This window comes from Seriola aureovittata, chromosome 18 (genome assembly GCF_021018895.1).
Source record: "Seriola aureovittata isolate HTS-2021-v1 ecotype China chromosome 18, ASM2101889v1, whole genome shotgun sequence".
Classification (NCBI taxonomy): Eukaryota; Metazoa; Chordata; class Actinopteri; order Carangiformes; family Carangidae; genus Seriola; species Seriola aureovittata.
Genome location: NC_079381.1, coordinates 13,052,328 through 13,062,974, shown reverse-complemented (window position 1 = coordinate 13,062,974; position 10,647 = coordinate 13,052,328). Strand labels below are relative to the sequence as shown.

General features: G+C 41.2%; 1 protein-coding gene across 1 annotated transcript; it reads right to left on the bottom strand.

Annotated features, from left to right (window-relative positions):
* Positions 1-223: 223 nt before the first annotated feature.
* myo1hb (myosin IHb) lies at positions 224-8,963 on the bottom strand. The gene is made up of 31 exons (XM_056402758.1): positions 8,813-8,963; positions 8,298-8,413; positions 7,429-7,627; positions 7,239-7,319; positions 6,924-7,103; positions 6,729-6,827; positions 6,496-6,609; positions 6,302-6,373; positions 6,091-6,210; positions 5,827-5,894; positions 5,632-5,737; positions 5,438-5,518; positions 5,256-5,347; positions 5,035-5,129; positions 4,691-4,737; positions 4,317-4,397; positions 4,113-4,218; positions 3,849-3,966; positions 3,562-3,675; positions 3,381-3,457; positions 3,222-3,290; positions 3,003-3,087; positions 2,716-2,878; positions 2,491-2,574; positions 2,117-2,210; positions 1,647-1,702; positions 1,435-1,570; positions 1,247-1,317; positions 1,071-1,168; positions 865-964; positions 224-788 (listed from the first exon to the last, which is right to left on the bottom strand). The coding sequence occupies exons 1-31, from the start codon at positions 8,936-8,938 to the stop codon at positions 762-764; spliced, it is 3,075 nt and encodes a 1,024-aa protein (XP_056258733.1). The 5' UTR covers positions 8,939-8,963; the 3' UTR covers positions 224-761.
* Between the last annotated feature and the right edge of the window lie 1,684 nt (positions 8,964-10,647).

The following is a 10,647-nucleotide window of genomic DNA, read 5'->3' as shown; positions in this document are numbered from 1 at the left end:
GCTCCAGCCCCCCCCCACCCCAACCCCCACCCGGCAACCCTATAAGGATAAATGATATGGATAATGAATGAATGATTCATGGGACTAATAATAATAAAAAAAGGCCAGTAGGGGGAGCTGCTGCCATCACAGTGTCATATCCCAGTGACTAATTTGTCAAGAACCCATTTAAAATAATTCTGTTTTTTTTTTTTGTTCAGCACTGGACTAAAAGAAATACAGAGGCTTAACATATCCAGAGTCCGTTGTGGTGTAACATGTTTTAATGTAAAGGTACAGCATGTGTGAGGTATAAACATAGTTATTTCCATGGCTGCACTCATATGTAATGTTTTTCTTGACTGCTATAATCTGGACAATATTTCAGATACAATTAATACAAAAAAAAAAAAAAAACAATTATAAGTGCTTCTCTTCATAATCAGGATGGTTGATGTCCATGAATCTGAGCTGGAATCAGTTTTTCCACACGGAGATGATTTAAAATCCAAATATTAGGAACAAGCAGAGCCTCTGATACTGTGGCTAGGCTCTGATATCAGCATGTACGGGGCTCTCTACTACTAAGGTATTGGCAGTAATTGTGAAATAATAGCATCTACTTATCTACTTCATTGTATTGAGTAAAAATTCAGCTGACATAAAACACAAGCTATTGGCAACAGCCATGGAGCAGGATTATAGAACGAGCATGGCTGTTGATTCAACATTTGCAACTCTGATCCTTCGAGAAGCAGCATTATCCCACATTACTGGCTTCATCATCTTGACTTGGTTCTCGTCGATTCCTAAAAAAGATAAAGAGTTTGGTCAGTTGTTGGTCGCGTTAATAATAATTTAATATTGTCTGAGCTCTTCACCCACCACCGTCAGATGGCCATTCTTGGCCCTGTAGACCATGGACTCCTGACCGCTCTTGAAGTCCACAAACCCCTCTCTGCCGGGCTGGATGTCAAATCGCACACTACAAGTGACAATAACAATTTCACATTAAGACTCACCTATCGTTCTTACCACTTAGATCTCTATCTTTGAAACTAATCTTACTACATAAATTCCAGATCCTGTACCTGCCCATGACCACTTTGATGCAGTTCTGCTTGTCGGTAACAACACACAGCTTGGTCAGGGCCTCAAACAGGTAGTCACACTGCAGAACCAGATCCCCCTGAGAGAAACATTCAGATTTTGTTATCATGATGTCATCGTCCACTGTAGACACCAGTCTGATAGGTGTGCTGTATACCTTCTGCTTTATGTCATCACATGTAACGTGAAGGATCAGGAAGTTGTCGCTCAGGTTGCTCACAGACACGCCTATAGGAAGAAGTGTAACCTTTTAAAGCTTGAATCAAGTATGTATTTAATAGCAAGTGTGTATAGCTCTCCCTCCAGATTATAGTAATCATTTTGTCTAATTGTCTCACTCGCTACCTTTCAGAGAGCTGTAGTCTATCCGCTGCTTGATCTTGGCCTCTTCCACAAGGTAGGCGGCTTCTTGTGTGAAGATGAGCTGCCGGAGGCGAGGTCTGAAACCGTTCCTGTCATACTTCACCACTGGCACACTGTACTGTGGGCAGAAGAAACACGTGCTCAGAGTGGATAAAAAGGATATTAATGCAAAGTAAATTACAATGTTAGCTTACCTTGATGTGCTCATGCCGTATCATCTGAAGCACTTTGATGCTTATGTCTTCTGCACCTTAATAAAATAACAGAAAGTACTGAGAATCCATGACAGAGGATTTCACGAACTGAATACTATAACGTGATGTCTCAGCAATTCCCTTATAACTTGCTAATCAATGTGCAAAGTATTCCATTAACAGCTTCACAAAGTTTCTCAACATGCATGATCAGACTTTATTCTTTAATTTTTTAAATGAAAATGTGCAGTTTATAATCAATTTTTAACAATATGTAAAAACTCTTCATCTACTGTAATGTACAGTACTGCTGCCATCTGCAGCCTTAACAGGCTACAGTAACTATTATGTTTTATCATGTTGTAAGTATACAGCACCGTACTTGTGCAAACAAAATCACAGAAGTAAAACAGTTAAATGCAATATTCCCGATAACACACTCTGACAAGAAAACACATCTGCAGTCTTACCGATCCTGGTGTCCAGGAATGGCCTGCACACACTGAAGGGGTAGTTTTCTTTCTTTCCTTTGAACATGGAGCTCGTCTGGACTTTCAACAGAAGCTGGAAACATGGACACAATGTTAAAACGGAAAGTATGACAATACCTGTAGTAATATATATATAAGTGTCAAGTGTCGTCAACAAAATACCCCAAAAATCTAAGCAACTGTACACAAACTGTACGTGTAAATGTAGGAGGCACTGTTTTAACTCTAACTGTGGAATTAGGTAGACGGGACGGTTAGGTTATTTTAAACGTAGACTGGATATCCTTCCTACGTTTATCACGGTTTCTACACTTATGTATGAAGCACTGTGCGTGACAGATTGTGGATTGTACCTGTGCTTTCCTCTGTGGAGCAATTCCTCGAACGTACTTCCGTACCATGTGGCGAATGTAGAGCTTCTTCAAGATCTGGGACACCTACAAAAAAAAAAAAAAAAACAGTTTTACATGATTTGACACCACTACAGTGTACAGCCATCAGCCAAAACCACCTGCCTGCGTGCAGCCTTTTGGAACTAGAGGCAGAGTGTGGAAAAAAATAAATAAATAAAAAATTACCTCATGCATTATAGGCGGTGGGGTGAGCCAGGAGTCTTTCTCCAGGACGGTTTTGGGAAGGTTTTCCCTCAGCCGTGTGAGGTAGTTCTGTCTCACATATGCCAGGTACTCACTGTTGTCAATGCAGGCTGGCTGATTTCTGGTCATGAACCCTTTAATGAACCTACAACAAGTCAACACACAGGTGACCCCACAGCATGGACTCTATCAGGCTGTTCGGTCAAGACCTTACTGTCGTAACTCTCATGTCATTAAACCTCAGAATGGATTTCAGTGTGGTGACTTACTTCTTGATGACCTTGACAGCCCACGCTCTCTTTTCTCGCTCCTTCCTGGCCATCAGACCTCTCCAGCAGTTCTCAATCTTCGTGGCTGTTTAGATACGACAAGGTGACTAAAAGTTTGTCATACAGACATGTCTACATTTAATCAAGGAAAGGATGTTTTAGTTTGTGCCTATAACCACATGTTATAATAATAATAATACAACAATAATCACAACTCACCAGCTTCTCTCTGTTTCATGTAGTCTCCTTTCACCCTGTAGCCTTTGTACTTGGCCTGAATCCTTGTTGCTGCAACAGTAACAGTGGACAGTTTCACCCTCAATACGTCTTTAATGCTCACTGTAGTGTTACAAATTGATTTACAGAACAATATCTCACCTAGTTTATGTTTGCAGACCTGAAAGGCGTCTTCTGTTGCAAACAGAGTTCTAGGGTGGCGGATGAAAATTTTTGTCCTTGAGGGAAAGACAGAGAGACAATCAATCCTCTATTTCCTTCCTTGATGAACCAGCACTCGTCATTGACAGTCAGTGACACCCATCCATTAACATCTGCTTACCTGCCCATCTTATACTCATCAGATTTGTAGCCCAGGTGTTTGACGAGGCGCCGCACACCTTCTGCCGCCGTACCTCTCCAGTTGGGCCAGGTGTCTGGACACAGAGGCTTATACCTGAGCACAGAAGAATACCACACACTCACGCACAGCTGTGTGTTTGATACCAGTAGCAGCAGCAGCAATGACAAAAAATGAGAACATGCTTAATGTCATCTGCAAGAAAAAGAGTAACTTCCTCCAGATTTTAACTGAAAACGAGCGGAGAAATAGTCTGTGTGCTTAGATACCTCTGGAGGAAGATCTCATATTTACGGCGGTAAGCGAATCCAGCGCGCCTGACCCTCAGGTGCTCCATCAGCCCCAGGTACTTCACCTGATGTCTCACCAACACGTCATCAAAGCGTCCTGCAGGAGACACCACGATACACATGGGTCAAAAGTGTCTAAAAAGGGTCTAACTTGATGTGCCGGCTGCTAACAAGCTGAACATACAGTGTAAGTATTAGCTTGGCTAAAGGTCTAGGTCTTTTTTATTAGACACAATGCCTCACCTGGCTGCTTGGCTTCATTGGGTTTAATGCAGCGGACGTACCAGGGCTCTTTGGACATTAGGATGTCTGTCAGGCCCACCAGGCTGCTCTTAAACTGAGTTACCACCTGAGGAGTTACAGGAATGAGAAGTAATAGTTTCTTTATGGTAGTTTTGTAAATGATGAACTAGTGGATCATTGAACATCATCTGAATCATTTCTTACAGTTTCAGGTCTCTTCTTGCTGTCTGGTTCAGTGGAAGGAAAACAGTGCTTGATGATGGCATTTTTGGACTGTCGCATGACCTTAAGAAGAAAAGGAAAAAACCTCTGTCATCACCCGACATGTCAAACACACGTCCTTAAATAATAATGTAATGTTAGAGATATACTCCATTAGTCTTAAATATACATTCGGTTCTATGTTGCTTTTTTTGCAGCAGCAGTGGAGGACATGAGAAGTCATACAGTATATTGAGAACACATAGTGCGCTTGTCTAATGCTATCAATCAAATACGTTTGCGTTCACATTCAAGGACTCACCAACCAAAATAACATGGGTGTCACTTTTTAGACGATAGAAATGAAGTGAAATTACCTCTTTCCCATTTCGATACAAGAGATCGTTGTTTTTGTCCAAGAATCCTGAAAGTTTAAAGAACAAAGGGAAACTTCAAGATTTTTTTTGTTTTTTTTTGGCAACAACACATTCTTCCTCTTACAAATGAAAAATTGAATTCATAATCAGGAAAAAAGCAGCTACAGCCTTACTTGGTTTGATGTAACTAGTAGCATACGGTGGCTAATGCGTAACTGACATCACAGTTTGATCACAGTTCTGATTTGTACTTCTGCCGCTGTTACACTACATTTTATAATTTGGCCACTGTCACATTGGAAAGACGTGTACAGAAATATGTCAGGAAGTATTTCATCTCTCACCAACAACACAATATGTAACTTCCCCAGCGTAGTGCAAAAGGCGGAAGTCTCCTCTTTCCAGTGTTTTCCTCGTCTTCTGGTCTGCAAGTTTATGTCTGCAGGAAAAGGGATAGTTAGTGTGGCTTTTTAGGATGTTTATGGTTATGGGATGTGCTGGGTCATTTTTCTCAACTATGTGAATTCAATGTGCATTTCCTGTAAAGCTAAAGTGTTGAACTCACGTGACAAAATGAGGGTGTCCACCAATCTTTTCCTCCATCTTCTCCAGAAAGGTGAGATCTGTGGCTTCTCCAGGACGTAAACATTCCTCGTCCTACGTGAGAGGATGAGCATCAGGAATTCAGCCATGTTTCACTTTTGTGGCCCGGTATTGTAAATCTTTTTGACTAAGTCACGTCTTTACCAGCAGTGAGATGATTCCTCTGTACTTCTCCTCCACAAGGTCACAAATGATCTTGTTGTTGAAATATGGCACTGGTTCCCACTATGTATATAAAAAAGATAGTTTTTTTTATCGTATTGAAGTTTATTTTTACACATTTGTAGCAGTGTGAGCCACTAATGTCGTGAAAATACAAAGAAGGATAGTGTTTTTACTTCAATCCCCTCCATCTCGTACTCGTCCTGCTCTGATTTGAGGGTCAGTTGGATGAAAAGCTGCTGCAGCTTCTCATTGCAATAGTTGATGCAAAACTGCTCGAAGCTGAAATAAAACATAAGCACTGTCGGTATCTGACCCTTCATTTCACACTTTTAGTGTTGAAGAATAATCTGATTTGTTGTTGGTCTTACCTGTTCACGTTGAAAACCTCAAACCCGTAGATGTCCAGCAGACCAATCACCATCTTTCTGGAGGAATCCTGGATTTACACAGAATCATGCTTTCTGGTTTTGTATATGTCGGTGTTACTTTAAACCAATACAATTACAATGTAGAAAGAAAATAAGCCTAAAGAAAAGCCTTGTTAAACCATTTTTCTCTCTATTTTAGTGAGATTAATGAGACAGGTCTGGCTGGGCAAGATTAGAAAGAGAAGATTATTTTTTTCTACTCACCTGGTTTGCCAAAGATTCATTGATCTTGTTGACCAGCCAGTTGAAAGTGCGGCCATAGATGGCTTTGGCAAGGGCATCCCTGGCGTATACTGCATGTTCCACAGAGAAGGGACTCAATACCTTGAACATCAGAATGAGGGGGATACTGCAATTAAACATGAACAAGTTAAACCTATTTTATACTTTAAATGACTTTAAAGTATAAAGTCACCTCTTCTGTTCTGGCTTCAATCTTCCTGTGGGTTAAGCCCTGTTGTAGCACCTGAGCAGGAATCCCCAGCAACTGCACAGCAAACACGAAGCAAAACACCTGACATGCAACACCAGATTTCCTCCATAGTATCTATAAAACTGCATGAAGAGAAATGAAGGATCTAAACTATGTGCTGTTCATTTGGGTCTCACCTTTGACACCCACTGCATCTCCTGGTTGTGGCTGAGAGTGGCATATCCTCGAGTATCTGCTTCAAACTTGATGTTTCCCAGGTGGAGCACACTAGCAATAATTCCAAACAGGTGCTGCGTTACAACCAGAGAGAAAACTAGTTTATGAATTTCTAGCAAAAGTTATCAAGCGTGGTTTTATATGAAGTTTTGTCCAGTTTTAGTGTTTAAAGCACTTTACTTTTCTACCTCACCTCAATGTCATTCTCGCTGAAGTCTATGACAGAGAACGCTTTTCGCACTGTCCTCCAGTCACTTTTATCATTGATAGAGCTAACTTTGGCACAATCGCCCTGAAGAAGACAAACAATAAAAGGTGGTGAGTCAAGAGGTTTTTTGTCACACCAGATAAATTTAAGTATTGTCTGTTTTGGGTTTTTTACACTGACCTGCACCAGATAACTGTAGTGCTGGCAGTTTCTCTCCAGGCCGAGCCAGCGGAGCAGTTCTTCCTCGCCTCCCTCCACCAGCTGGTAGAAGATATGGAAGTTTCTCTCTCCGTGGTTCTGGTGGACCACACGGGACTTCTCCAACAGGTAACTGAGGATATGGCCACCGACTGCACCACCCTGAGGGAGAAAGGTAATCTTTAACCTCAAGTCTGAGCTCAGTGGGAACTGTAAAGGTTGTGGTGTGCTGTGGTATATCATCTTGAGTTTGTAATTTGCACTGTAATGCAACACAAAGAAGATATTTCAGTCCACCTGGTGGTCGAACTGGATGTCCATGTATTTCCCAAAGCGGCTTGAGTTGTCATTCTTAAGGGTTTTGGCATTTCCGAATGCCTGGAAGATATAAAACAAGAAAGGCGATAAAAAGCCTGATTTTGAAATCATGTTTTTCTCTAAAAAATGGTCTCAGAAGGTTTGGCACTTGTATCACCATGTCACTGACTTCAAGCACTGGGTTGGAGAGGAGCAGTCTGTCTCGAACATTGTTCAGGAGTCTGGTACTTGGACAGCTGACAGCGTAGAACTGAAGGATTTTCTTGGAGGCCTCGGTCTTGCCCGCCCCACTCTCCCCTGAGATCAGGATGAAGTGGTTGTTGAACTCGGACAGCATCGTGCGGAAGACGTTGTCTGCCAGCGCATAACTGAAAGTACAATGACGGTTCAAATTCAGCCACATTTTAACATTCAGACTTTGACTTTTACCATCTGACAACTTGTGTCTACATGTTTGTCCTGAACACTTTAAACACTCCTGTATAAAATATATTTCTCCCTCTTATTCAGAACTTTGTTACTTGTCATAGCTAACATCTTTATCCTAAACACTGCTCAATGAGGGAGACAGAGAGATGGGAAATGGCCCTCGCTGGATGTAAACCAGGGACGTTGCGGTTTATGGCACCCAACATACATATAGTTTAAAATCACATCCTGTCTTTTCTTCTCCTAATGTTTCAGTCAATTAAAAGCTGAATATACTTATAACAAGACTAAGAAGCTATAGCCATGCTAACAACTCTGTGAAGCTGTATTTGGGCACAATGGTGCTTTGATAATAAATGTTGACATCATCATGCTAGGATGCTCACAATGAAAATGCTAACATGCTGAACTATACCATGTATGATGTTTATTATTTTTGCTACAATATATGCTATCATTTGCTAGCAATAATAAAAATAAATAAAATAATATATAAATAAATAATAAAGTTTTATTTTATGTTAGAACTGATTTATCTAGGATAGAGAAGACCCATCCATAGTACGAACTGTATGACAATATACAGTCCACACTAAAAGGAAATCTCACATATGAGGTGGCAGCTCAAAGAAGTTAACTCCCATGTAGGTATCCATTTGCTTCTTGCTGTAGATGTCTAACTCTTTATATGGGTTGACCGACACAAGAAGAGTCCCAATGTAGGTCTGCAGAGAAAGACAAGGAAATGAAGTCATGGCCTGCAGCTCTTGCACATTTGATAATAGTTTTTCTTAAAGATGACATGACATTAAAAAGGCCTCCAGCAGTCCAGTGTGAATGCATCATTCTACTGATAAGTAATTTTGTTCCTCTTATCAAAAGCAATAAGTTTGGTTAATCAGTTGTCATGACCTTACAGACAGCAGTGACCTTTAGAGTGCTCACTCTGCAAATGAAAAGAACAGGAGCTGCTGTTTCAGCAACACAAGGTGCCAGATTCAGCAGAAACAACGCAGCATTAAGGCCTTGTCGGGTTGAGGGTCGAGGGCATGAAGTTTAATTAGAGTATAAGAGAAAGACTGCAGCGTGGTCATCCAGAATTAAACCACACAGGAAAGACTCACATAGATGAGATTCTCGTGGAAGCGCTTCCTTAGGTTGTCCAGGAAGGCACTCTCACTTGTGTAGGCGTCCAGGAGAACAAAATCCTGGATGCCCACGCGATCCCGGGCTGTCAGGGAGGCCTCCATGTTCCTCAGGATCCGGTTACACCGCACCTCCAGGCTCTGCGCAGCAACACATCAGTGACATGACAAGGAAACAGGGCATCACAAGAAAACCAAGTAGCATGACAAAGCTGTATTGTATATTCAACAGATATTATTATATTGTTATTGACCCGGCCTATGTGTCCCGTCCTTTTCCTGTGTGTCCTGTTTTCCTCAAAAGTTATCTGCTTTTGTTGAAGTTGTCACTCAAGACCACGTACACACACACAAGCACAGAATTATGTATAACCTAGGATATATATTTCCCAGAGAGTGACTAATTTCCTGCCTGTCTGTCCCTATATCTGTGACTTCCAGTCAGAGCTGTTAGTGGCCTTGGCTGCATCCTTTATGCTCAGGACGAACCTAAATTCAGCCACCGCTATCTAATCTGCTTCTGTGCTCTCCAAAGAGCCATCAGTCATGCTCATGGCAAGGACAGAGCGAACACCAAATACCCACCTACTCTACAAACTCCAATAACCTCCTCTTTTTAACATGTATGACAATTCAATACAGGCTTCAACAATAACTGACACAAATATAAACTTAATTAAGTGTAATCCAGAAGTAATTACTTTCATTATACAATGCAGGATTTGCTCTGCTACTTAATACACGACTGAAGAAGTGCCAGGTAAAATAATCAGCGAATGCAATGCACTTTAATTACGATGCTGTGAGAGAGGCACCCGGTATGATGCTTCAGTAGCTTGGCTGTCATCACTGCCAAGTTGACCTGACACCAAGTCGGAGTACATGACAATCATTCTCCAGAATGAAGCTGTTGCTCTACAGACCCACGAATTCACACCAAATGTCACAATAAATCATGAAAACCGCATGTGATCATTCAAATGTTCAACAAGGAAAAAAAGTGTAAAAAGTTACCTGCCCTAAAGGTCCTCGCTGTGTGTGTGTGTGTGCCTCAGTGCCTTTTCTGAGCTGAACATCTGGTTTTATTGAGGGGAGAGGACGGTAGTATGACAGGAAACACTGATAGATCACAGTTTCTACTTCCTTCAATAGGAAACCATCAATAATGTAGTGCATGTGTAAGAAAGGAAGCAAACCTCATTCTAAATATGTATGTGTGTGCGTGCATGTGTGTGTGTGCGTGCGTGCGTGCGTGCGTGCGTGCGTGTAGAGAGAAAGATGAATCAGATGTTTCCTGAACACACACAGTATGCTTGTGTGGTGGTCTCCATTTACTGAATGACATTTCTGCTTTTTCAAAATTATTTCAAACTTTGCATTCAGATTGTGGAGGACAGGGAAAGGCTGCAACATATTAGGTAATTCATCACCCTGCTATTAAAAAAAAACTGAGAGCAAAACTCAATGTCCATGATCACATTCTTTTTAACAGAATATTAAAAATTGAATACTTTGCCCTGCCAGTGTTGCAACTCTGTACAATAAATAACCTTTGAATATTAACTTTTATTTTTTTGATATAGCACTTATGTTTTTATACACAGTCTCCCCTCAGTTGCCCAAACACAATACAGACTTGCCTGGAGAGGAGAGAGCGCCAATAACAGCAATTCTTTAATTTTAGAAATCAAAATCCTTTCAAAACATACTTCAAAATGCCCAACATGAACATTACATACTGACTTAAGGTGAAAAAAAAAAAAAAGGTCAAGCAGCGAGCAGCTGGGCCTCGCTCAGTTGCTCTGCCCTATTGT